This window comes from Phocoena sinus, chromosome 15, assembly GCF_008692025.1.
Source record: "Phocoena sinus isolate mPhoSin1 chromosome 15, mPhoSin1.pri, whole genome shotgun sequence".
In the NCBI taxonomy this organism is placed as follows: domain Eukaryota; kingdom Metazoa; phylum Chordata; class Mammalia; order Artiodactyla; family Phocoenidae; genus Phocoena; species Phocoena sinus.
Window position 1 is genome coordinate 86,969,494 of NC_045777.1, and position 27,346 is coordinate 86,996,839.

At 62.1% G+C, this 27,346-nt stretch overlaps 1 protein-coding gene across 1 annotated transcript in view; it reads left to right on the forward strand.

Moving 5' to 3' along the window:
- Window positions 1–27,346, forward strand: part of MAD1L1 (mitotic arrest deficient 1 like 1) — a 311,083-nt gene that overhangs the window by 228,041 nt on the left and 55,696 nt on the right. Inside the window, 2 exon segments of the mRNA XM_032605902.1 lie at window positions 20,069–20,134; window positions 20,136–20,277. Of these exon segments, the coding sequence (XP_032461793.1) occupies window positions 20,069–20,134; window positions 20,136–20,277 (208 nt within the window).

The following is a 27,346-nucleotide window of genomic DNA, read 5'->3' on the forward strand; positions in this document are numbered from 1 at the left end:
CCCCGTCGCCCCCAGCCTTCACACACTCCTGACCCCTCACCCCACCTTCCTGCCCTGCTCCTTGGGCTGCACCTCTGGTGGCTTGGCCGCCATTCCCAGGTGAGCAGCCTCAGCTCCGGGACCACTGGTCTCCTCCCCCCCTCCGGCCCCCCCCCCCCCCCACTGCCCTGCCTGCTGCCCCTGGCCTGGGTCCGTCGTGTGATGCTCTGGGGCGAGGAGAGGTGTACGCCCCCAAGGCTGAGCGGACGGGTCATCCCCGCCGCAGCGACAGTTCCTGTGTGACCGTGACGCCAGAGAGGCAGAGTTTGCCCCACTGCCGTCCAGCCCCGGGTGGAGCGTCCGTGGGCAGGCCCTGCCCAGGAGGCAGGGAAACGGGCAGATTCGGCCCTGGAAGGAGGATGCCCACCTGCACCCTGACCCCTCAGGGCAGACAGAGGGAAACCACTGGGCGTTCTGGTCCTGGTGGAGTGGACCAGGAAGACCTCATGTTTGGCTCAGGGAGCCCCCGCCAGGTGGCGCTGAAATGGGCCTGAAGGGGACCTGGGCTCGTGGAAACCGCAGAGACGTAGGTGGTGCCCTGGGGGCACCGGCATCCGAGTCTGTAGACCTCGCCTGGAATCCTGCCCCTCAGCTGGGTGGTCTCGGGCATGTCGTGCTTTGCCACCCGGGTCCCCAGCACATCCTTTATAAAATCGGGGATGATGCGCCCACGTGGGGGTTACCAGGAGGTCACAGGCCACGTCTGACCACACCATCGTGAGGCCAAGACCTCGTCCCCTTCACCTCGGTCCCCGGGCCGTGGAGGCAGCAGGAGAGGGCAGCACACCCCTCCAGGTGGCCTGGCTGCCCCCAGGCTCCACTTCACCTGTGCGACCGCAGAACCGCGGCTTCATGGCCTGGGCAGAGTGGGAGGACACGGGCCGAGGGGCCCAATTAGCGTGTAGCTCCCCCGGATGTGTGTTTATCCGCGGTGCTGCCGGTGTAATAATCCTCATGCAGGTCTCCTCTCCTCTCTCCCCCTGGAGGAGTCTTCAAGTTGGGCTGCTTCAAGGAAGATTGATTAAAATCCACTGCAGTTTGACTTAATTGGGAACATATGCTTGGAGAGGGAGCTCGACTAGTTAGAACTTTTTGTAATTAGTTCACAGCTGGTTGGTGAGGCAACCGCGCCGGTTACCGCTCAGAGCTGAGTGTACGCCTGCCGGCCTGTGCCCACTCAGTGCCTGGCGGGGCCGGGAGGGGAGGTTCCTGGGCCCTCCTCCGGTGGTGCGTGTCCTGTCTGGGTCTTTCTGGGGGTCCTTGGCTACTCCCACCTCATCTATCCTAAGGTAGCCAGCCGTCAGGGAGACGAGGCCCCCGTGTAGAGATGGGGAAACTGAGGCCACAGCTAGCCGTTTAGTAGAGGCAGAGTGCCCTCTGGTAAAGACTGAACTGGGGCAAACCAGCTGGGACTCTGGGCCCGAAGCAGACTCAGGGAACACACTCCCTGTGCCCCCCGGGCCTTTCCCAGTGGTCCTGGTGGGCATGGGGCACTGCCCGGGCGTGCCCACCCCTCCCGCCCTCGGTCGTTCCTCTTCTTAGCGGTTGGGCACTGGGCCTGGTGTTGGCTCTGTCCCTCCCCAGCCGTGGCCCTGGTCTCAGTCTGCTCGCCTGGATGTGGAGGTGACCCCACCCCCCTGCGGGCTGTCATGGGGAACGCGGTGATGTGCCCGGCACAGAAGCACCGCCGCTGCCGCTGTCACCGCTCTTACCTTGGTGATGCCAGACGGTTGTCCATGTTTAGCTTCTCGTGGGCCACGTTTGGGGCTGTCAAGGCAATGAGCCGCCTGGCGCTCCCGGGGTGCAGTCCTGAGGGCTAGACGCGTGGCAGCTCTGGGCCTGGCAGACGCTCGTGCCCTCGGCAGTGCCCCCTCTGATGAGGAGCGAGCTTCGCGTGGAGGGGGGTGAGGTTGGTCCCCCTGGCTCGCCCTGGGTCCCGGGTGGTGGAGCCGGCATGCAAACTCAGCCCTAACGGTTCCCCCATCGTGTTACGAACAAACCGTCAAACGTACGGCAAAGTTGGAAGAGTTTTACAGTAAACACCCATGTGTCCCCCCAGGTCCTGTTGCAGACTCTCCCGTGGCTGCTGTGTGACGTAGCACCTCTCTCCCCTTCCACCCATCAGTACTTTCTCTTTTCTTCATGCATTTTAAAGAAAATTGCAAACATCTGTACCTCTAAATGCTTCGGCATGCACGTAATTAAGCAGAATTCATCTCTGGGCTTTGCGCCCCCGTCCCACTGTCCCTCGGAGGCCGTGGGAGGAGCCCCTGCGCTGGAGCCTCCCCTCCCAGTTCCCGCCCTGCCTGCTTCCGTCCCGCGGGTGGGGCTGCCCCACCACCAGCCTGTGGCTCTGCTCAGGAAAGGGACCAGACTGCAGCCCAGTGACATTTCAGATGAGTGTCTCTTTTTGGAAATGGAGTGGGGTAGAAAATAGCCGGGTTCCCTGTGATCAGGAAGCTCGCGGTGCCCATGGAGCCTGCCCTGCTCCCGTCCCTGCGTCACCAGGCAGGAGCGCTGTCTAATCACAGATTCTCCCAGCCTCCGCGTCCTTCCCTTTTCCGGAATATGGGGGGCGGCAGGGAGCGGCCTTCACGGCTCTTCACACCTCGTTGCCCTCGCCCCCGGGCCCCCGGCCCACTCGCCGCACCGCAGACCCCCTGAGCCCCGCTGGCTCCCCCACCTGCAGGTTCGCCCTGCCCAGCCCGCACCCGGGGGCAAACTAGTCAGTCCTTGGACCTCAGTTCCCTCCCCACCCCACCTGTCCTCACCTGCCCTCACCTGCCAGGGAGCCCTGCGCCCAGAGCAGGCCCAGCCTCTGCTTCTCGGGAGCCCTCTCGCCCTTGGGTCCTCTTGCTGCTAACCAGGGCCTTGAGCATGTCCTGCCCCCGACTGGACAGGCTGTTTCCTGATGGCCTGCTGCCCATGCTTCTGGAACATTCTCTGGGCGTTGCTTCTTGGAGGGGACAGAACACTGCGGGCCATGGTGCTGGCGATGCCCGGCGAGGGCTGAGTCCCAGAGATTGTTCCTGGTGCGGTAGGTTGTGTCCCTTGCAGCGAGGAAGGCTCGCTCCCTGGGACCGATGTCGCTCTGAGCACTTGCTTCCTCGGCGCCGGCTGAGCGACCAGAGGGCAGGGGTGTGGGCTGGACGGCGCCGGCGGCGGCCGCAGCGCGGGCAGCACTGATGTTGCCACACACACCGCTCCCTCCCGCTGGCTGTAACTTGGCCACGGCTCCTTGCTGACTGCACACGTGGGGCACCACTGACCCTGACCCTGCCTACGTTCTCACCTAACAGCCATGGGCCCTGAGGCTGGGGTGCCATTCCCACTGAGCAGATGAAGCCCGGGTCACAGGAGCCGCTGGTCTGCCACACGGCGGGAGGTGACACGGTCACGTCCCCCGGCTCCAAAGACCCCGGCCCCTGCCCCAAGTTGCGCTCCAGCTCCCCAGCGGAGGTCCAGGCCTCCCTGCCCAGCAGCCCCCGTTCTGCCCTGAAAGCCTGGCTGGTCTGTGTGAAGACCACAGGGCCGGCAGCCTCCACCCCTTGCAACCCCACCCGCCATGGTGGCGGGACCAGAGCTTCGTAGAGTCAAGACCGGGCTGCCCTCCAGCCGGCTTCCCTCCCCAGGCTCCACGACCTGCCCTGTCTGCCCCTGGGCCCTGCCCGTCTGCGGGACCCAGCTGTGGCGTCACCCCTCCTCTGGGCTGTGAGCTGAGCTCAGTGACCTCGCGTGGCTCCCAGCCAGTGTTCTTGGAGCACAGGGACACCAGGGTACATGTGGGCCACTGCAGGGCAGAGCACCCAGGAGGTAGCCTCCAGAGGACACACGTCCAGATGTGAATTCCTGTTTCACAGACACTGGGCCCTGGGCGGACGCTTCACCTCACTGCCGAGTCCCAGCTCCTTCGCGGGGAGCCCAAGGATGGAATGCCTGCCCAGGGTGGCGAGGGTCAGGCCAGTCGCGCACATAAGGCGTCTTGTCTGGCTCCTCTCACACGCTAACTCCTTCGCACTGGTGGGTTTATTTCCCCTAATACGTATTTGTACTGCCCGCCCCCCTTTGAAGTCAAGAGTCTGTTTTCAAACTGTTTCTGCAGCCGGCTTTTGTGTCTTTGAGCATTTGGGAGACTTTTCCCACTGATATGCAGCGCCCTGTTCGTTTTTAACATGGCGTGTGGCACATCACCGTGCGCGTTTGCCACGACGTATTAAACCCTGACAGTTAACGGGAACGTGCCCGTGAGCAAGGCTGCGGCGAGTGCCCTACACGTGGTGTCTCCAGTGTGTGCGAGTCTGTGTGTAGGAGAAGCTCCCAGAAGGGAGAGCAGGATCAGTGGGTACCTGCATTTATTTCGGCAGCACTGCCAGACAGTCGTACGAGGGCCAATGGGAACCGTGTGGGATGTGTCGTAGCACTATCTGTGAGGGTGCTGGTTTCCCTACAACCGTCAGACTTCTAGATTTTTCTGGTCTGGTAGCTGAAATGGGGCAGTTCAGTGTAGTTTTAACCGTCAGTCTCCTTATCATAGATGAGTGAGGATTTTAAAATCTGTTTATATGTGTTAATGTCCTGGTCCATTTTTCAAATGGATTGTTGGTTCTTGTTGGTTTTTTGGAGCTCTTTGTATATGAAGGAGTTGAGTTCATTTTAAGTTGTGAATATGTTTTCCGAATTTACCATTTGTCTTTTGACTTTGTGCTGTTTTTTTACCAAGCAGAAGTTTTTGGCTTTTAAATTTATTTTATACAGATGCATTTTATTGCCTTTTTCTTTTTAGCTTCTGGGTTTTTGTTCATGTCTTTACCTTTCTCGTGTCAGGGTATGAAAGAATTCTCTCACGGTTTCTTCTGATTTTCTGGTGCTTTCATTTTTTACACTTAAATCTGATAGATTTGGAATTTTGTTTTGATTCTTTACAAGGTGGGAAGCGTGATACCTGCCTGTTTTTTGGAAGAGGCTCTTCCTGGGACGCCTGGACCACTTATCGAAAGCCTGTCTTTTCTGGCTGGTGTGAGGTCTGCCCCCTCGTGCGCTAGGTGCCCGCGTGTCAGGTCCCAGCCAGGTCTCAGTGATCTCCCGCCCCTGTGGCTCTTCTTTATCAGGGTTTTTCTGGCAGTTCTTGCTTATTTTTGTATGAACTTTGGAATCAACATATCCAGCTCCCCCACCAACCAGCCTAGAGCTTGCTGGCTTTCGTGAGAAGTGGAGGTGAAGGTCGGGCTCGGCCGCCTCCTGGACACACCCTCCCACGAGGACGTCCCTGTGTCTTTCTATTTTTTGGGGTCCATGTCCCCCACGGGAACAGCTCACAGATGTGTTCACCCTGCACGTGTCCTGTCGAACCTACTTCTCAGTGTCTTGTCTCCTTTGTTTCACCATCCGTGGGTCTTTCCTTGAGTGGCACGCACGCAGATGGGGGGCCGCCTCTGAGGGTCGTGACCTCCTTACAGTGCCACGTACGCCCTGCGTCCGGCTGTGCTGGGCCTGGGGTCCAGGGGTCCCAGGGCCTCGCTGCCCCGGCCCGCCTTCCTCAATGTTGTATGTAAAACAAGACACGTAATGGAGGAAAAAGCCCAGCCCTCCAGCCCCCCGAGGCGGTGCCAGGCTGCTTCTGTCCATTGGCGCCGAGGCCTGAGAAAGCCAGCACACTGGTGTGTGTCCGTGTGGAGAAATTTCCACAGGCGCTGATGGCTGTTGATTTTTTATGCAACGAATGACGTGTCCTGAATATTAAGCCCCTTCTCGTCCCGTGGGCCTCGGGGATGCCAACTTCCCGACTCCTTGCTGGGTGCCACGGGGCCCGGGGGTGTCATCGGGCCTCAGAACCCAGACTGCAGGCCCGACCCCAAATTTGCAGACAGGTCCCACTGAGCCGCTGAATTGGGCTCTTTTCACCCTGAGACCTCCGCCGTCTGGTCCGGCCCTGCTCCACCACTGGCCGTACTCAACACACAAAAGGCTCGCGGCACAGCCAGCGGGGCCACCGCCGGCCTCGGGCCGCTGTCGCGTGCGGTCACTTCAGCCTCGGCGCTCTCGGACTTGGCCGTGATACCGCTCTTCGCCCCCGTGTGGTCCTTGCAAAGTGTCTAGATGGGAAAGATACGGACCCAGCTCTTTAAAAACCCGGAAATTAGGCCTGCTGAGAAAGGACGTGTAACGGTCGTCTTCAGGCAAGTCGAGTGTTCTTACCGCTGATCGTGGGGCATCACAGCTGCAGTGAGGAGGGTGGCAGGGGCTGGGGCACACCCGCTTCTGCCCGAGGGTCCCCTAGCCGACGTGAGCCTCGCCCTCCCTGGGCAGTGCCCTCGCACAGAGGCAGGGAGGTCCTTGCAGACGGAGGACAGCGCAGCCCCCAGAGCTCCACTCAGCCGTGTACAGCTGGGCAGCCCAGCATTGGGACAGCCCTGCCCGGAAACACCCTCGGTCTGTGCCAGACCGAGGCCCAGAGCCCCGCAGGGCAGTGCCAGGAGCAGACTGTCCTCCTGACTCTGGGCCCGGCGCTTCTCCTGCTACACCCAGCTGTTCTCACAGGTTCCGTTCCATTCAAGGAGTTTCCGTGCACAGGACTGGGATGGGAGACACAGAACCTGCTCGAGCTCTGGGTTCTGTCTCTTCGGGATTGTCCCCAAAGGTGCAGGACACGGGCCCTGCCCCACACGCCAGGTGTCGGCCCGTGGAGCGTTCGGCTTGCATGTGCCCCTTTAACAGCCCGTTACCCACTTCTGGAGAGCCAGCACCCCAGATTTGCATCCCAAACTGCTCCTGTCCCCTCGACACCGGATGGGGATCTGAAGTCCGCCATTGGGTCCCCTCTAGCCCACGTCCTCCTGCCGTGAGGGAGCTCACTCTCCTGTTCCTGCTGGCTTTGCCCCAATACCTCAGAGGGGCTGTGTCACCGGTCCCTGTGTAGACGCGCTAGGTATCAGCCTGGGGGTGGGCCATCACCTGGCCCCTCTCCTGGGGTTCATCTGCACTCCCTGTGTCAGCTCCCTGACCGTCTTCCGTGATCACATCTATTCGGACAAGAGCCCACTGTTCCACAAAGAATTCCTGGCAGGTGATACCATGATGTCTGCAAGAAACAGATCCCAGACGTTCTGACCGTCAGGCCTGAGCTTCCTGGCAGCCCTAACAGGAAGGGAAGTCTGGCCCATTACCCAGTCCCTCTTGTAGCAGGAGGTTTTGTGGATGGGGTTTGTGGACAGATGCTAGACCCTGAAGGCACTGTGTCAGACGGGACCGCACTGTGTGCCTCCACAGGTACCGTAACTGAGTCATGCAAGCGGCTTTGTTCACCACGTGATCCAGCAATTCTGCTTCTGGGCGTGTGCCCCGAGGATGTTTGCACACCCGTGTCCCAGCAGCCAAAAAGTGTCCATCGATGGGTGAGTGGAGAAACAAAACGTGGTCCATCCTCACAATGGAATATCACTCAGCCCTAAAAAGGAAGGAAACTGACACCTGCTACCGCGTGGATGGACCTGGAAGACATGGTGCTCAGTGAAATAAGCCGGACACAGAAGAACAGATACTGTGTGACTCCACTTCTGTGAGGTCCGCCCTGGAGGAGCCAGGGCCACAGGGATGGAAAGTAGGGGGTGGGGCTAGGGCTGGGGGGGGAGGGGCAGTTAGTGTGTAATGGGGATAGAGCCTCAGTTTGGGAAGGTGGGAAGTTCTGGGGACGGACGGTGGTGGCGGCTCCACAACAGTGTGAAAGTACTTAATGCTGAGCAATACGTTTAAAAATGATTGAGATGGCAAGTTTTATTTTACCACAATTCAAAAAAAACATTTTTTTTAAGGCTTTGTTTAACATCCTCTGATATAACTCAGAGGCCTGGCAGGAGAAACACAGAGCCCGCGTCCATGGCAAGGGCGCAGGCGCCGGGGCTGCTCGGCCCTCTGTCTGCCCTCACCGGCCAGGTGCTCGCCCTTCACCAGCTGGTCTTGCAGCTGCCGGCCCGACCCACGAGGCCCCCCGCTGCCAGCTCCTACGGCTCAGGGTGGATTTAGGGTGCCCGCTATCGTTTGCCGTCTGTAGTGGGGAGATCGTGACGGAGCTTCTGGTCACCCGCGCATCTGAGCAGGGACACGGGTCACTCGGTCGGTAGGCTCAGAGGACGTTGCTCTGGAATGGCGGGGGTGGGGCAGGGCCAGAGCAGTGGGCTCCAGACTGACCAGACGTACGACGAAGGCGTATTCCTCCTCCTTCCCCTCTTCCTCCCAAGAGGTGTGGCCCCGGGTGCCCGGGCGGCAGTGGCTGCTGTCGGGGCCTTGCTCACAGCCCTGATGTGACAGCAGCTTAGGGAGAGGCTCAGCCTGTGGCCAGGAGCGGTGGGGGGCCCTGTTGGCCGGGGAGCAGCTTGGCCAGCTGAACCAGGCCCCCTCCCCGGCCACACGGTCAATGGCTGCACCTCCCCACTCAGCCACATCTGCTGCCCCCCCCCAGCCCAGAGTCTTGCCAAAGCCACCACCGGAGCACCCCACCTTGCTGGGCCTGCAGGGTGGCCCCATGGCGGCAGCAGGGGGCGGGCAATGGGGCGGGAGGCCCTGGGAGGGATGGGGCCCCCAAAGCTGGTCTCCGGCCTGAATGGCCGCTGTCGCGCCTTCCTGGCGATGAGCGGTGTCTTCATTCCTTCTCTGCGGGCTATTTACAAGCCTCTCTCACAGTCAATCCCCTGCTGAAGGACTCGGGGTGGGACTCGGCAGGCGATGACTGTCCTGTAATTGGGCTCTGCTCACAGTTCCCTGTCTGCTGGTTAGAGCCCGAGGTCGGGAGCGTTCGCAGACGAGTGTGGGCAGCCCGCTGGCACAGGAGGAGCGGGCACGCGTGGCCTCACCTGGCCTGGGACAGGGTGGCAGATGGGCCACCGGACCCTCCGGGGGGCCCTGCTCTCTCTTCTCGCTTTTCCCGCCGTGCCCCCCACCTGCGCGGTGAGACTGGCGGAGCCCTCAGCTCTTGACAGACGTCCCGGGAACTCGCCGAGTCCCGCGCCCTGGAGTCGATGGGCCGGGGTCTGGCTCAGGTTGGCAGGACAGAGGGTCCCCGGGTCCCTGTGTCTGCCCGGCAGGTGGGACCTTGTTGCATCCATGCAGAAGTGGCCTGGCCCCCTCCCAGGTAGGGGGCACCGACCAGCCGCTGGACAGCGCCATCTTCTGTCCACCTGTCCCTCTGCCCCCGCCTGGGGGAGGCAAACGAGGGGGCTCCTTGGGACGTGCGCTGCAGCCTCGGGCAGGGTGTCGTCCCCGCTCCTCCCTCCTGAGGGGATCAGGTTTGCACTGGTGGTTTCCCGTGGCCATCTTCTGAAGTCTCCAGAAGGCCCGGGTCCTCGGACACGTGGCGTTCTGGGCTGCCTCTGGAGGGTGTGAGAGGTACCCATCAGGATACAGCCCAGATTTTACTCCATGGTCATCGTGGGTGACAGTCACACACCCAGCAAAGTTGCATGCAGTTTACAGCTGTCTTCACATCCACTGACCGTTTGATCTTCCCAAACCTGGGAAGGCGAGCAGTAGTGTCCCCACGTCATAGATGACCAAATAGAGTCTCAGAGAGAGGGAACTAGCACAGGAGTATCCGTGTTCTGGGCAACGGAACGCCAGCCCCAAGGACCACACGCTGGGCCACCTCCTGGGGACATCTTCCTGGCGCCTCGAGGGGAGACGGGGGGGAGCCAGGCTAGGCTCTGGGGTCAGGGCCGAGGAAGGTCTGGGCCTCCGTGGCCCGCCCCGCCCCACCATCCCGGGATGGTGGCATTTTCCCTTTTTCCAGGTTCCGTGGGGTCTGGCCCAAGCCACCTGGCTCATGCGGGAGCAGAGGTGGATGTGCAGCCCCACTTGGGGACGTGACGTCGCACGGCTCCACTCACCTCTCGGTATTTCTCTGTCACTGCAGTGGCACTGGCTGCCGGATGTCAGCTGCCCTCCGGTGCAGTCTGGGAGCATTGAGGTTTACCCCAGAGTGACCCCAGCCTCAGCTCAGCTAGACCCGTCCCACCCCTCCTGGTGGTTGGGAGCACCGTGGGCAGCCTGCTCCAGCTGCCGAAGGCCCCAGTGCTCTCCCTGCCTATCCCCCCGCCCCCATCTTTGGAAATATCACACTCCAGCAGAGCTCCCGGCCAGGACCTAAGAGTCCAGGACGGGCCCCGAGATTCCTCACTGGGGTGGATTCCCTCCAGGCGTTCCGCCGAGGGGGCTGCTGGCCGCAGGGGGACAAGCAGTGGGCCTGGCTGGGTGAGACCCTCCCCGGGCCCCGCTGTTCCTGGGCGGGGGACATGCAGCGGCCACAGGACACAGCCTGCCAAGCTCACTTGTGTGTCCAGGGCCCACGTTGGCGCCTCACGGCTGATGGTAGATAAACTCGCCCTGCCGTGCTGGGGAGACGGTCGCCCGGAGGGTAGTGTGAGAAGGGTCTTCCGCGTGTGCTGGCCTGGCAGGCATGGCTCCCCATAGCGCCACCCTTCCTGGAGCTGCCTGGACAGCCCCAGCGCACACTGCCTGTCGGGGGACTGGCAAGGCCCGGCAGGGCCCCCTCCCCAAGCCCAGCCCCGTCGGCGGCCGGTCCGTCGGGACTGGGCAGCATGAGTACAGTCAGGGACGTGCCCATGCAGCCCTTCCTAGACCCTGACAGCCCATGCGTGTTTGTTCGTGAGGGGCCTCGGCCACAGGAGTGCCAGGTGCCCAGCTCCTGAATGAGGCCTCTGTGGTGGGAGACGAGCGGACACGAAGGGCGCGGGGGGTGCAGGGCGTCGGCCCACGTGGTCACCGGCCCACGGCAGGAGGCTCGCGGAGAGCCTGTGGTGAGGGGGCAGTCCCCAGGGCAAGCCCCTATCACCCCTCCCTTGTGGCCCGCCTGCCTCCAGCCCTGGGCCCCTCCCCCTTCACCCCTCCCGTGACTGGTCCAGGGCAGCCGCATGGGCCTCGGTTTCTCGGTCTTGGTGCCGGGGGTCTTGGGGGGGATCTGGCCTGCACTGTCACGTGGAGCCCCCACCGATCCCCAGGCTCTCCACCCGCGGTGAGCACGCCATCGGGCTGGGCCGGCCCTGTGCCCCTGGCTTCAGAGCCGCGGAGCGTCCCTGTGAGCCACTGAGCACCGAGCGCCCCCGGCCCATGGGGCACGTAGGACGCGAGGCCGGCGCCTGAGGGACCTGCCCAAGGTCGCGGAGCCCTGGGCCTCGCGGAGGTGGGTGTGTGGGCTGGGGTGAGGCGGGGCTGGCGAGGGCTGTGCCCGCCCCGCCCCGATCCGTGAGGTCCGGTCGGCCCTGCCACTCCGACCCAGCGGGACACTCGAAGCTCCCCCGCTTTTCTCCCTGAGCTGTCTTCCTTCAGCCAGGAGAGATGTTGATTTAGTTTTGAGGCCGGGTGATTTATAAATACGCGTGAGGTTCGGTGGCGGTCTAACTGGGCTTTTTAACTCTCCGTGGGCCTCTGTCTCCTGCTAGCAGCGTCTCTTACTATTTGTGGCAGGTCCGCCCTCCTGGCAGCCCTTCCCTGGCCCGGGGCAGCCACAGTCCATCCACAGGGCACACAGGCTCCCGGGGGGTCTGTCCTCCATCCAGGTCTCCCAGGTGCTAGGCTTGGAAGGTCCTTACAGATCAAGTTCACTGCCCTCACGCTTCAGCAGATGGAAACTGAGGCCCAGGAAGATAGGAGGCCCGGGCCGCCAGCAGGTTAGGGGCAGGACTTGAACACAGACAGGAGCGAGGCAGATGCCAGGGGACTCAGCCGTGGCCGGAGCTCAGGGGGACAGGGCTGTTTGTCTGAGCTTGCACGGAATCTGAGCCCGAGAAGGAGCCCCACTCGTCCGTGAGCGGAGGGCAGCGGGCTGGCTGCAGCCCCAGGGAGAAGCATTGCTGCACGCCCTGCCGTGCCCTGGGCGTGCGGGTCGCGAGGCCCAGCCCCTCATGCAGGCTCCCCGAGGACCCGGCTCGGCTGGAGCGGGCGCAGGGGGAGCTGGACCGCGGGGGTCGTTCCTCCGCAGTCACGGACGGGGACGTCTCTCCGCCCCCTCGACCAGTGGGATGTTTTTGTTTAGCCAGTGATTGCACCCACACGTCAAAGGAAGGTTCAAAACTTTTCCTTTTGAGATTCTCGTCAGTGTCTCAACAGTTTCCTCAGCTGCAAATCAAACAAGGCAACAAATTTTTAGCAGAAGATTAGAGCCATTTTCCCCTTTCTTCCTCAAAACTGTCACGCAGCAGCAGAGTTCAGCAAATTTGTTCGTGCTCTACCGTCTGCCTCAGCGGCGCCAGCCCCCCGACACACCCTTCACGGTGCCACGAAGCCCCCGTGCCCACGGCCTTGCGTGCCCGGGATGACGGCCGGCACCCCTTCCCCGGACCCAGGGAGCGGGAAGCCCTGGCCAGCCGGCCCTGCGACTCCCCCGTTCTGGTCACCGGCTGGGCCTCTGGTTTCTCGACCACAGGACACTCTGCAGTCGTAAGTGTCACCCACTCCTTCTGCAAACGTTTACTTGACACGCAGCGCCTGCCGCCCTAACCTTTGGGGGAGACAGGTGACGGGAGAGAGTTTACAGTGTCACGAGCGGGTAGGTGCTGTGGACAAACGGAGCGGGGAGGGGGCGTGCTGGGGGCTCTGCATTACTGCTGCCACGTCACCGCCACCTCCTCTCAGCGGGTCCTCACGGGGCACTGGGGTCCCCTCACTAGTCTGGGGGGCAGGACAAAGCCCTGTCCTCACGGAGCCCCTGCCTCCCTGGCTGAAGGCACCATGCCTCCCTCCTCTCCAAGGAAGGAAGGAGGGAGGGAGGAGGAGAGGGAAGAGTGGCCGGGGAGGGCCTCCTTGCTCCGGGAGGGGTGGCGCAGAGAGCAGAGCCCCCGGTGGGCTGAACCTCGACCCCCTCTCACGCAGCCTGACCACATAGTCCTGTTGGCTCCTGACCCCTGGCAGCCTCATGGGGCCTGTGTGAGGGAGGATGGGGTCTGGGTAGCCTCCTTGTACCCCGAGGTGCCCGTGTCCAGTCCAGCCGGGCCATGGGGACTGGTCCACCCTGGCACCGGGGAAGAGCATCTGGCCCCGGGTCTGTACTGCTTCTCCATTCCAGGCCCATCAGACTCCCGGGGGAACCAGCCGGCCTCAGGCCCCCTCGTCTGACAAAAGGGCTCTTCAGCCTTGGCTTCCTGAACACCGAGTGGAAGGTTCCAGGTGGCAGGGTCTGTGGCAAACCCCAGCCCCTCAGGGCTGTCGCAACCCACCCAGGAGGTGCCTCTGGAAGGCCGTGCTGGAAGTCCAGGCTGGCCGCAGGCGACACAGGCCTGAGTCGGCTGGGCTGGCCGGGCTCCGGCCAGGCCATTTTAGGGAGGGCAGCTGGTCAGAGCCAGGTGCCAAGACCTGCCCTGCGGACGGTGGTCTTGATAGTGAGTAGGGTCTTCGTGTGGAGTTCCAGGCCACAGCGGGGCCGCGCAGGAGCCCTTGAGCTGGAGGGGGTGTGAGAGCCGAAGCCAGGAAGCCGGGATCGACCAGGTCGTTCCGCCCAGGCCTGCTGCCGCAGGAGCCGCGGGGGCGTGGAGACGCGCGGCGGGCAGCGCCTGTGCCGCAGCAGTGGGGCCGGCACCCCCTGCAGGCCCGAGGCCGGCCCGGCCCAGCACGCGCGCCCTGCGGAGCCAAGCGCCTCTCGCCCGCTGGAGGCTGGGGCGGCGTGTGGAGGGAAGCCTGGAGCCGCACCAGGCTCTCGGTAGCAGATGGAGCGTCCACACACGTCCTCCTGTTTGTTTTCCCTATTTTCTTTCATTTCTCTTTTTTAAAAACGGCTTTATTGAGATACAATTTACATATCACAGAACTCACCCTTTTGAAGTGTACAGTTAAGTGGTTTCTCATGCTTTCACAGATAACGAGCAACCATCACCGCACAATCGCAGAACATTTTATCATCTCGAAAAGAAACCCTGTTCCCTTTAGCTGTCACCCCACTCTCCCGCATCCACGCTCCAGCCTTAAGCAGCCACCAGTCTGCTTTCGGTTTCTATCGATTTCCTCGTTTGGGGCGTTTCACGTGAATGGAGTCATATATGTGGTCTTTTGTGACTGGCCTCTTTCCCTGAGCGCAGTGTTTTCAAGGATCATTCGTGTTGTAGCAGGTGTCAGTGCTTCATTCCTTTTTATGGCTGAATAGTACTCCATTGTGCCGATGGACCACGCTGAGTCAGTGCACTTGTCAGCTCTTGGACACCTGAGCGGTTATCGTGACTGATGCTGCTTTGAACATGTGTGTGCAGGTTTCTGTGTGGACGTGTTTTTATTCTTCTCGGGGGTGTACCTGGGCGTAGAATCGCTGGTCACGTGGTAGCTCTGTCTTTAATTGTCTGCGGAGCTGTTTCCCGCGAGGACCTCCCCGTCTTCCATTCCCAGCAGCGATAGGAAGACAGTTTCTCCCTGCCTCGCCGAGACTGGCTTTGTCATTGTAGCCACCTCGGTGGGCGCAGTGACGTCTCGTTGTGACTTTTTTTTCCGTCCGCTGCTTACTAATGACATGACGCTGAGTGTCCTTCTATGTGCTTATTGGCCATTTGTACGTCTTCCTTGGAGAAAGATTTATGCGGTGCTTTGCCCGTTTTTACGTAAGTTTGTTTTGGTTTTGTTGTTTTCTTTTGTTGTCGCTGAGTTGTAAGAGTTCATCATATGTTCTGGATACAAGTCTCTTACCAGATGAGTGACTTGCAGGTATTTTCTTACACTCTGTGGGTTGTCTTTTCACGTCCTTGATGATGTATGCTTTGAGGAAGTCTTTCATTTTGAGGAAGTCCAGTTTGTCTACTTTTTCTTTTGTTCCTTGTTTCTAGTGTCACGTTGAAGAATCCAAGACCAAATCCAGTGTCATGAAGCATTACGCCTGTATTTTCTTCCACGTGCTGTATAGTGCTGGCTCTTACGTTTAGGGTGTTTTATCCATTTTGAGGTCGTTTTCGTGTCTGGTGTGAGGTTAGGATCCAGGTTGGTGCTCTTGCATGCGGGTGTCCAGTTAGTTGTCCAGCACCTTTTCCTGGTGGGTGGCCTTGGCACCCGTGTCGAGCATTGGCCAACTGTAGAGGCAGGGGCACTTCCTGGACACTCGACCTGACCCTGTGCCGGCTCTGCTGTCTTGGCCGCCATCGCCTGGTCGTAAGTTTGAGGGTCAGAGTGTGAGTCCCAGGGGCCGTGGACACTCTCACTCCCTGGGCAGAATGGCGTTAGCAGACCCCGTGCAGCTGTCCTGTCTCTGTTGCGTCCTGGGCTTGAGGCTGAGTCACAAAGGCCTGGGCCCGGGGGCTGCCACCCCCTTGGTGGGACCCTGGGGCCCCCGGGTCGGGGGTTGGGGCTCCGTCTCGCTCCTCGGGAGACTCCTTCGGTTACCTGCTGCCTTGTTACAAACACCCCACAGCTTAGTGGCTTAAAGCAGCTGGCATCCTGTTTCCTCGCGAGTGTCTGTCTGGTGGCTCTGCCGGTCTCTCCCGGGCTCTCGCACTGCTTCCAGCAGGTGGACCTGCTGGGCTGCCCCCGCCGCCTCCCGAGCTGGAGGCCCCATGCCTCCCTCCCTGCGGCCTGCATCCCAGGGAGGCTCCACGGCATCTTCGCCTGCAGGCTCGGGCCTCGCGCCCCACTTGGCCTGCAGACAGGGCGAGCAGGGCCTTCGCCGGGGAATTCTGGGGGCGGTGGGCATGATGCGGCCCTCTGCTCTTCACGCTCACGGTGTCCCAGCTCAGGCAGAGGGAGCGTCTTCGTCCCGTCCCGGGGGTGGGGCTGTGGGGTCTAGTAACTCTGAGGCAGGAGCAGAGGCCCCGGCCTTCCGGCGCCAGAACGCTCACTTCGGCACCTGCAGGTTTCGCAGGCTTGTCGCTTCCCCCAGTTCATCAGAGCTGCGAGCATTTGCCCGTCTGGTCTGGTCTGGTTTGGTTTGGTTAAGCCCTGCTGGTTCTCCCTGTGATCCTTAAATCCTGTCACCCACTGGCAGTGTTTTCTTTCCTTCATTCCCGTCAAGGGGAAGCCGGTGGTCAGACACCGCGCTCTGGGATGGGAGCGGTAGGCTCCCCTTCCTGCCCGCAGGGGTGTCAGGCATTTCCACAGCAGCGTCCTGCCCCGACCCTGATGTCCAGGTGCCGTCTTCCCGATTCTCCCCACATCTGCTGGGCAGGATGACACCTCGGCCAAGGGTCACTGGTGACCTTGGGGGTCAGGCTCTGTGCCCAGCTCCCTGCCCGGGCCCTCCCGGGGCGTCAGCAGGTGAGTCCTGAGGAGGCAGGGAGGTGGGCGTGAAGCCAGTGGGTCAGCATGGCCAGACTGGGAGAGACCTGTGGGCCTGGGGGGAAGGAGGGACCCTTGAATATCTGAGGTAAAGGAGAGGGGTGCAAGCCCGGTGGATTCAGCCTGCCAGCCCGCTTTTGCTTTGCACAATTAAAGGGTTGAAGACAAATGAGGAAGAGCAGCTTTAGGGACACTGGAGGGGGCTGTGTAGGGCGGGCTGTGTGTCCACGGCCGCCCAGAGCTCCTTCCTTCCTTCCCCCCTCCCCCCTCCCTCCTTCCCCCTCCCTCCTTCCTTCCCCGCTCCCTCCTTCCTTCCCCCTCCCTCCTTCCTTCCCCCCTCCCTCCTTCCTTCCCCCTCCCTCCTTCCTTCCCCCCTCCCTCCTTCCTTCCCCCCCTATTCCTTCCCCCCTCCCTCCTTCCTTCCCCCCTCCCTCCTTCCTTCCCCCCCTTCCTTCCCCCCTCCCTCCTTCCTTCCCCCCTCCCTCCTTCCTTCCCCCCTCCCTCCTTCTTCCCCATCAGCTGACCTGCCAGGACAGAGATGGTGTGACTAGCACCGCCTGACGCATGTGCTCTCCGGCCCTTTGCAGAACACATCTGCCCTCGTCCTCTCCCTGTACCCCCTGACCCCAGACCCATGGGGAACATGAGTTCCCGCTGCACCCGGCCCACCTCCCGTCTGCCACGGGGCCCTCTGCCAGGGTGCGCAGGGCAGATGGATTCCATACGCCTGGCTGTGTCTCCCAGCGTGTTAGAATCGGATGAAATAACGATCCCTTCCAACCCTGACAGTCTGTGATTCACTCGGAGTTCCAGGATGTCTCTTTATCCTTCGAGGTTTTTACAAGGTTCTCAGAAGCCTGGGAGGCGCCGGCTGCCAGCCCTCTGCCTTCCACCAGGCTCTCTCCCCCTCTCCCGCCCTCTCTCTGCCTGCGGCAGGGAGGGGGTGTCTCCATGCTCCCCTCCCTCCCTTTTGGGGTCACTTTCGGGGGCTCTGAGCTGGCGGCTGGCCAAGGGCTGGCCGGTGGTGGCCACGCAACTTAGCTCCCGCGCTGGGACTGTTCCGCTGAGTGAATGTCCACCCCTGGCCTCCCTCCCGGGGGATTCGACGATCTGAGTGAAGGGTGCCATTTCTGCTGTTCCCCTGGAAGAGGGAGCTGTGGGCAGGAGTCACAGCTGGGAGGTTGGGTTGTCCAGGAAGGAATCTCGGTGTCCGGGCAGGAGGGAGATGCCCACTCAGCTGGCCCAGCATCCCTTGTGAGAGGCGGGCGGGCCCGGCCCTGGGCCAGCAGCCCGCTGCCCCTCAGCCCAGGACACTCCCGTGTCTCTGTCTCAGCACCGGGTGGGAGGGATGCCCAGGCCCCTCTCAGCCCTTGCCCTGGGAGGCCCAGGGAGTGACGGCCAAAGAGGCTTGGCCTCTACCTTGACCTCCGAAGCCTCCGACCTGCGCTCCCCCTCCTGGCAGACGCCCGGGGCTGAGCCGTGGGGACAGCAGCTGGGCGGAGCAGAGGCGCTGCCTCCTGAGTTCGCTGACCGCCTGGGCCCTTCTCATCTGTTGGGGTGACTCTTGGTGGCAAAACCCGATGCCAGTGAGCTTTGCGGGGCGGGGGGATTCACTGATGCTCGCGCCTGGCAAGCTGAGGCAGAGCTGACCTGTGCCTAGAAGCACCATGAACTCACTTGGTGCACATTCTGGAAGCTTCGTATTGAGTAACACGGTGTACGTACGGGAAAGCACACACGTCAGGAGTGAGTGTCTCTCACTGACTGCACTCGGTCACCAGCGTCCAGACCAGCACAGACCCGAGTCCCCTCCCAGCTCTGCCTTTGGCCCCGACCTCGTCCTGTGGTGTCAGCGGCCACCCCGTGTCTGTCCGCCAGGTCCGGCTGGTCTGTTCCGCTCTGTGTGAGAGGGTTGCCCACGTCATCCTGCGTGCAGACCTTCGCTCTCACTGACACACGGTCCTCCGTGGGGGACACCCCCACTCCCTGTGTGATTTGGGTGCGTTGGGTCACGGTTCTGAGTTCCTGGTCTGGGACGTGCACTCGCTCATCCCAGGGTCCTGCCAAGGGTTTCCTCCAAGTGGGTGCACCCTGCACCCTCGGAGAGCATGGGGTCTGCAGGCCCTGGACCCTCATCTGTTCGGTGTCGACTGGGCATCTCACTGAGGTTTTCACTGTTTCTTTGGTGAGTAATTTGAGCAACTTTTCACGTGTTACTGGCTCTTCGATACCTTCTTTTGTGAAGTGTCCGTTCACATGTTTTTGCCCATTTTAAAAACTGAATTGTCTGACTTTTTCTTGTTTATTTGTATGGGCTCTTTGTATGTTCCGGATGTGAGTCCTTTGTCAGATTTATGTGTTTCGTGTATCTCCCACTCTGTTGGTTCCCTTTTTACTCTTTTGATAAATGGAAGTTCTTAATTTTTTTAAGTCCAGTTTATTTTTTCTTTCACTTGTTTAGCCCATTTTGAACCTTGTTTAAGAACCTTCGTCTACTCCCGGGTCACAAAGACGTCCCTACATTCTCTCCTAAAACCTTTGCATGTAGATTTGCTGTCACTCAGGAGTGATGTTTGTGTGGTGTGAGGTCAAGGTCAAGGTCATGTGGGCATCCAGTTGACCCTGCAGCACGTACTGGGGAGACCGTCCTTTCCCCGTTGGCCCTTAGCACCTGCCTCGGTCACTGCAGGTTTGTAACGTGCGGTGATGCCTCTCCCACAAGGTCGCCACAGCCGCCCTGGGCCCTGGGTTTTGCGTGTGGATTTCAGGCCACTCAGCACCCACTTAATCAAACGCCCCCCCGATGTCCGGCCCCCTTCACGCTCTGCGGGGCTGACCTGCTCCCCTGTGGCTGGCGGGCTCCTACCAGCCGGGAGGGGGAGAGGTGGGATGTGTCCGCAGACAGCTGAGGGTCTCGTCAACTTGGAAGGGAGCGTAACCCTGACTCCTTAGGTGTGGGTGTGTCCAAAGGGATCAGGGTCACCTTGGTAGCGGGGAGCCTCCACACGGTGTGATGAGAAGGTACTTAACCTCTGGGGTCTTCCTCCCCTAATCCTTGACCCCAGGTAACGGTGAGGAAGGTGTCGGCCACATCCCGACAGCAGGGCATCTTCAGGACGCCCGAGCGGCATCCTCCACACTGAAGGTCACCCAAAACAAAGCCCAGAAAACCACCGGCCCAGAGGAGCCGCGGAAATCGGACAGCTAAAAGTCCCGTGGGGTCCCGCAGGACGGATCTGGGAACAGAAAAGGGCATTTGGAGGAAACTAAGGAGCTGTGAAGGAAGTCGGGAGTTTAGCTAGGATGGCGTCGGTGTTAGCTTTCGAACTGTAACAGATGCACGGCCCTGATGTCACGTGTCAGTAACGGGACCGTGTGGGGCATGTGGGGACTCTGCTTCAGCGTCAGTTTTAGCAAGTTGGGTTTTTTTGTTTTTAAATCTTAAAAAACGGGTCCCACTCTTAAAGACCGTGAGACAGGAGGGTCGCCGAGAGGCTGGCGAGAACCCAGGGGCGTTGGGGTGTTTGCCGATGGTGTCTGAAAGCGCCGCACTTTGAAGAGACCTCCCTCCCAGTAGCTGGTACTCGACGAGACCCAGAGAAGGGGGCTCGTGCGCTGAGTTCTGACGATGCTCCGAAGATGGGTCGCGTGGGCGTTCTGTCTTCTCCCCCGTTTAATGGAGGCCACAGCCCAGGGAGGGGGCTGGGACCCCACAGGCCGGGCTCGGGTTCCCCTTTGCTCTCGCTCCACGAGGGGCTCTGACCTCCCGCCTGTGGTCCCGCAGGGGGACTACGACCAGAGCAGAGCCAAGGTGCTGCACCTGAGCCTGAACCCAGCCAGCGCGGCGCGGGCAGCGGCTCCACGAGGACCGGCAGCGGCTGCGTGAGGAGTGCGCGCGGCTGCGGGAGCTGCTCCACGCCCTGGAGGCCGGCGGCGCCGTCCCCCCCGCCCTGGAGGCCACCGCGGGGCTGCCCTCATCCAGGGAGGTGGCAGGTAGGCCCCCGTCCGTCCGTCCATCTGTCTGTCCAGCCCCGTGCAGGCGGCTAGGCTGTGGGCATCCCCGGGGCTGTGCGGGAGGCTTGGTGGCGCCGGCCTGCAGAGCGGCAGGTGACACAGGCGCGATGAGGACCCGATGGCTGGAGCCCTGCCGACCCCTGAAACAAGTTAGTATCGTTTAGCAGTTTATACGCATGCCATTAATCGTGAGTAAACCCAGTACTCCGTGGAAGCGGGGGCCATCTTTCACCATCTAAGTACATTTCAGGGACCCAGCGAGCCGTCCACAGGGGCCTGTGAGGAACCCAGGAAGCTGCCTTTTCTGTCACGCGGGTCTCGCCTGCTCTGCAGTTCTTACTCAGGGCCACAGCCTCTGACCTCGCAGCTCGTCTCTCCAGGGCAGTGCAGTGACCGCTGAGCCTGTCCCCGGCACGCCGTGGTCACCAGGTCCCGCCCTAGTGCAGAGAGAGGCCAGTCCATCAGTGCCAAGGAGGGAGGGGACCCTCTGGAGGCTCCATTTTCCCAGGGGTCACCCAGTCCGGCCCCATGGGGAGGCTGGGGCCCAGGGGGCGCCTGCGGCCTCTCTGTGCTGTTGGAGGGTGCCCAGCGCTACTGCCCACGGGTGGCTGGGAGGAGGGCTCTGCTCGCTGCCCCTTCAGTGATGTCTGCAGGCGTCTGCGTCGAGAGGGCCAGGCTGCTGTTTTCTTGCCATTCGCCACCTGCGTTTCTGAGTGGCTTTTCCGCTGGGAAGCCCTTCCCCACTTCCCCTTCCCATGTTTGTCATCTCTTCCCGCGTGCCCACTGCGGTTGGAGTTGGGAAGTGGGTGCAGCCGTCCTCTTGTGTGGAGCAGGGGTCTGTGCGTCGCCCGTTGCCAGGGTCGTAGATGTAGCCCTCCTCTGGCCCATCTGCTTCCACTGTCTACCTTGCGTGGAACCAGCCTTTCTCGAAGTGCCTGAGGTCAGCGGTCACCACCCCGTGAGACCGTGGAGGTGGGAGGCCGCCCTCAGCACCTGGTGCACAGAGGCTCTGCGAGGCCAAGCGCTCAGTCAGCCAGGCCTGAGTTTGAGCCCCAGCTGTGCGCTCCCTACACCTCCCGCGCCGAAGCTGCAGGGTCTCGAGTGCCAGGCTGAGCCCGGCCGTCCTGCAGGAGCCACGCTCCATCCCTGCTCCCTGGTGCTGTTCCGTCCTTCTCCGTCTTATCCCCCTTCCCATGGCATCCTGAGTGCGTCATGGTCCCAGGACCCTCGGCCCAGTGTCCTCTGTGAGATAGGGGGTTCGTGCACCGTCGTGGCTTCAGCTGTGACCCCACGGTGCAGAATCAGTGCGGTTTGCCATCTTCCACCTGAACTCTGCGCCTCTTGGTTTTACAGGATTGCAGCTGCCCTTCAGTTGCTCTCCCGAGGTCGCGTGCTGGGCTTATGGACGGTGAGCACAGATGTGTCGTGTGAAGTGCACGCCCTCCTGCGGACACGCACGCGCATGCCCGTTCACACCTTGCGCCGGCCTCTCCCGTCTTGTCTTCAGAGGGGGCGGTGGCCTCTGTGCAGGGCTGGCTCTGTGGATCAGAGCATCCAGACACGACCACGACAAGAAACGTGCAGAGGCGTGCCCAGGACAGAGCTCTCTCCCTCCCGCAGGTCAGGGCAGAGACGGTTACTGCCGCAGCGCGAGGCCCGCAGAGCTCAGGACCCCCGCGTGCCCCCCTTGGGGTGCTGCTTTGCTCTCCTGGCCTTTCAGCTGGCGCTCCTACACAAACTCCTCACTTTGCACTTTTCATCGGCAGCAGCCAGACGGAAAGGGTCCTGGCATCCCGGCCTGGAAAGCACAGGCCTTCCGTTCCTGGGGCAGAAACAGAGCCCCCCATGCCGCTCGGACTGGCGGTGTCGGCTGCCCAGGTGCCCCCGTGGCCATTCTGCGGCCAAACCCCGGCTCAGCCGCAAAGACTGCCGGGGGGGTGGTGGGGTGGGGCGGGTGGCCGGCGTCCCGCCCTCCCCGGTGAAAGCCAGGAGAGGCCTCTTACAGGGTCCTCAGCAAGTGGGCGGCCAAGCTGTGGTTTCCAGGCCCGCATTACTGTTTCTCCCCGTGTTCCTTCCAGCCACGGCTCCAGCGCCTCTTCTCGAGCGGCCTGTGTGTCCTTGACAAATTCACAAGCTGAAAATGACGCGGGCACCTCGAGGTGGCTCTTTACTCTCTGAAAGGACTCGTACCGTCTAACGCGACAGATCATTTACCCAGTGAGGTCTGTCACTCCTTCCGACCAGTGGCTCTGTGCTCAGCTCTGGGGACACAGCTGCTCGGAGCCTCACAAGGGCGCCGTGACATGTGCCCACAGACGCTATGGGCTTCCAGGCAGAGACGGCCAGTCGGACCGTCCTCCTTGAGGCCCCACGGCAAGAGGGACAACGGCGAACCTTTGGGATCCGGACAGTCGGTGGGCGGGTGGTCTAATGGTAAGCAAGCTCAGGGAGACGGAGTCTACGCAGCTGCACGCTGACTTACGCCGCAAACCTCCGCAAAGGCCCAGGGCAGCGAGGGGTGCTGGGGGAGGGGCGTGGCCGGCTAAGCTTGCCTGGGGGTGTGCTCAAGGGGCAGGAAGGTTCCCAGACCTTCACCCAACTCTGCGTGGTGGGCCGTGGCCTCTCTCCCAGCAGAAGTGAGAAATGCAAGTCGGCACAGCGGTTTCTTCTCCTGGAGCAGCCGTTCCCAAGGGGTGGTTCCCAGGCGGGCAGCAGGCGCCCCAGGGACATGTGGGCCATGCAGGTCCTCGGGTGCCGTCTCAGGCCTGCGGGGTGAGAACTCGCGGGGTTCCGGGGCAGCCCACGTCCTCCCCCATGTCTGTGAGCTGCGGCTCCGGAGACGGTGTGGACAGGGCCCATCCAGGACGAGAGCCGGCAGTGGAGCCGAGGGTTGAGGCTGGTGGATGCCCAGACGCCCCCGCCCACCCCTTTCACCCTGTGGAGCCTAACCAGCTCCGGAGGAGACCCGAAAGCACTGACCCCGGAGGCCCCGGGAGGCAGCCGGCCGGACCCTGGGCTGCTGATAGGCCAGGAGGACCCACTGCTGGCTGTGACCAGGGAGCCAGAGCAACAAGTAGAAAAACGCACCTGGAGGGCGCAGGCCGCCAGAGTGCAGGGAACCTCCAAAACACTGCGTCCTCAGAGAGACGAGGACGGACTTCCAACAGCAAAGCACAAGCAAGAGACTGCAAACTTTTTCAAAATGAAAAACAACAAACTTCCGGAAGTTAGAAGCGTCCAAGAGTGAAATGATAATCTAAACAGCAGATTCGTGAGGTAAAATTTAGAAGGTTTATCTGAAAAGTAGAAGAACAAGGCGACAAGCTGGAAAGCAGGAGAAAAAAGCTGAGGAAACGCGAGGAGCCGCCCGGTCCACGAGGTCCGCCGAGTCGCAGGGCTGCAGGAGCGGCGGGGTCGCAGGTCACTCTGGCACCGTGTGGCGATGAGGCCGTTTCCGTGTGGGTGGATGAAAGGGCCCCCCCAGGAGAAAAGCGGGTCACTTGTCAAAGGCCAGGGATCAGAAGAGCTTCCTTCTCAGCAGCAGCCCTGGTGCTGGAAAGCCGTGGGCACTGCTCCAGATTCCCAGAGAAGCCCGGCGGCAGCTCCGGCCCGGCGCCCACGCTCCAGCAAGCCTGGAAAAGCTCACCGTGCGCCCCATCTCAGGAGGCTGTCAGAGGACACGCCCAGCAGAGCGAGCAGACCAGCGGTGGAGACGAAGCGCAGAGAGCCCGAGACGCCAGCCTGGGACACACGTGGGGGAGGAGCAAGCCCTGGCTGGAGCGGGTCAGAGGCTCTGGGCCTCTTTCGGGCCAGGGGGTCGTCAGGACGTAACTGGCCCGTGTCTCAGGGGGCATTGTGGCCCAGGCCTTGCCATGCCGCGTGCCCCGTGCCCCTGGGCCCACTGCCCTGGCTGCACGGAGCCGCCGCCCTGCCCGGGGCACCCATCTCACATCTCCTGTTTACATCTGCTGCCACCACGGGGTTAGGAAGCTCCCACGTGGGTCAGCAAAGAGGTTCGGCTTCATTAGCGATGGGTGCACAGAAAAGTCAGCGAATGGAAGACAGGACAGCGTCAGCTCCGAGGAGGACAGGACGCTGTGCAGGAACCAGCGAGGAATCCTCGTCTGCTACAGCCCAGCTCCAGCAGCACCTGCCATCCTAACAGTCCTGGGTCCTGGGAGGATGATGACGGGAGGAGGGGCACGTGTGAGCCGGCAGGGGGTCAGCCATTTAACACCAAGGTAATCGGAGTCGTTGGCTGGAGGAGGAGAGGACCTACTGGGCGTGACTGGGCTCTAAACCACACACGTGGGAATAAAATTAAAGCGTAAAGCTTAAAACAAAGCCCAGGGCAGTCTTGGGACGGCCTGGCGAGTGCCAGCTCCACAGAGGCTTGGGCCGGTCCTGTGACGGAGACGGGGCAGCAGAGCTGAGAACGGCAGCCTGAGCCTCGTTTAGGAGCTGCGTGGACCCAGTGGGGCCAGGGCGGCAGAGTGGAGGGTGCCCTGTGCTGACACGTCCTGGGCTGGACCCAGCGGGCTGGCAGCCCACCAGAGTGTGGGCGGGAAAGGAGGAGTCATTCGGTCACCCCACTTCCCTCCTCGTGAGACCAAGAGGAGGGTGGCCAGGTCAGCTCTCAGGATCCTCGGGGGAGCGTCCCCGCTGAAGCCACGTGGGCAAGGGAGCCCCACCACCATGTTCGTAGCCTGCAGTCACCCACAGCCTCGCTGCAGGGGGTGTCCAGCTCTTGCAGACACCCTGTGGCCCTCCGTCCGCGCTCTCTGGCCAGCCGCACACTCCTTCTGTCGGCCAGTGGAGCAGCTGAGGCTCAGGGCGCTGGCCGCTCCTCACAGCCCAGGGTCAGCCCCGCCCCCGGGGAGCCATGAGAGCGGCCAGGTGCCTCGCTGGTGGCGCTGCCATAGCCGAATGGGTGGCTGGCCTGTGGACTGAGCGCGGTGATTAGATGCTGGCCTCTGTGGAGGCGAGGCCACATGTGTGTATTTCTGCCTTGCCAGGCAGAGGCACAGTTTGGCAAAGTCCCTCCCCGGGCCCCCCGCATCTGCCTCGGTACCCAGGGCTCCAGCCGCGGGGCCAGGCTGCCGGGCTCTGAGCTGTGACCTGCTTCCAGCCGTAGAAAGAAATCTCAGTACGTGGAGGCCCCTGGCCTCCAAAGCCGCGTCCTGGGGAGTAGGGCACCAGCCAAGGCCCCGCCCCACATACACCTCCCGCTTTCCCCTGTGGGCCTCACGGGCCAGCCTGCCCCACCTCTGGACGGGCTCGCCGTCACCACACCAGGAGCCGCTCCGGGCGCTGGGGATGGAGGGTGCCCAGCCTCAGGTGACTGCGTTCCGACACACAGGGGATGCTTGTCTCCGGGCGTTCCTGGACCTTTGACAAAGGAGTCGCTGAAGAACCCCTACCAAGGCCCCGCCCGCGGCTGGCAGGAGCCTGAAACCTCAGCTCCCAGCATTGGCTGTGCTCCTTGCATGACCCCACACCTTACCCAGCCTGGGCGGGAGAGATTGTTCATTGCGGTTTAATTAGGTAAAGAATTAACATTAAAATAATCTAATCTTGGGCTTCCCTGGTGGCGCAGTGGTTGGGAGTCCGCCTGCCGATGTGGGGGACGCGGGTTCACGCCCCGGTCCGGGAGGATCCCACATGCCGTGGAGCGGCTGGGCCCGTGGGCTATGGCCGCTGGGCCTGCGCATCTGGAGCCTGTGCTCCGCAACGGGAGAGGCCACAACAGTGAGAGGCCCGCGTACTGCAAAAAAAAAAAAAAAAAAAAATCTTGTCAGAGCAACACATGGGAGGCGTTCAAAATTGTCTCTGCCTGACTGTGCGGTGCAGCTGATCCCGAGAGGTCCCTGGAGGAGGGACGCCGAGGCCCCTCCCTGGAGCCCGTCCGTTCTGCCCAGCGGGGAGGGCGCCCCTGCAGCAGCTGCGCTGCCTGGGCTTCATCTTGGTTCTGCTGCTCTCTCCGGACGGGGGCTCACCCCCTTCCCGCTTCAGCCGGTGCGAGGGCCAGCTGGGCTCTCCAGATGTGGGGCGTGGCGGGCGGGCTTCTCTGAGTCGCTGCTGTCCCCCGGGCCTCCGTGAGTGCAGGTGTGATGACAGCTGGGGAGATAGCGCGGACTCGCTGAGACTCGGGAAGCCGTAGCACCTGCTTCCCGAGCCGGCAGCCACGCAGGGGCCGGCTGGGCATCAGCAAGGGAAGAGCCACGGGAACGAGGCGGCCTCAGAGCAGGCCCTGGGTGTGGGGATTGTGTTTGCAGGGAGGCACGGGGGGCAGGGGGACACCTGGCGGGAGCATGCCGTACTGGATTGACACTCCCTCGGGAAGGCGTCACGGGGAGCAAGGAGGCCCAGACAGCTGCGGGTCACTGGTGAGGGCACCGAGGCTCCACGTGGGTCGGCGCCCGACACGAGGTGATGGACTCGGGGTTTGCTGTGGCCCCCGGTCTGGCTGCCCGAGGCTTAGAGGTGGCTGTAACGTAGATCCGAGAGCTGTGCTCGGCTCAGGTGCTGGCCTCTGGCCACTTCGAGCCTTTGGGGAGCGGCTGAGAGCCCCCAGCCCGCAGCGAGAGGAGTCCTGCCCTGTGCTTTCCCCAGCTCGTCGTCCTCCGCTGGAGGGACCACCGCTGAACAGGCGGGAAGACCGGGAAAGTAGGAGGCAGAGGCGAGAATCGGGAGTCGAGCCCCGGCCCGTTCCCGGGTGGGTTACCGGGAGCAGCAGGCGTGCCTGGGTCTCAGGCTTCCTCCCTTCCCTGCCCGCCCCAGCAGAACAGCGTTGCCGTCCGCACCCGTCACCTCCCGGCCTTGCAGCGGGTGGTGGGGAGGCCTGCTGGGGTCCTTGAGGCACCGTTGTCTGGCCAGCCCGAGCCGCACGCGCCGGGTGGATCTTAAAAGCACTGCAGAGGCTTCCCACCGGGCTGATGCCGGAACCTGAGCCCACAGGAGCATGGGTCAGATGCAGCCAGACACCGTTAGCAAACCTGAAAACCAAAGACAGGAAGTAACTGTGTGTGTTCCTGTGAGCACTAGTGCG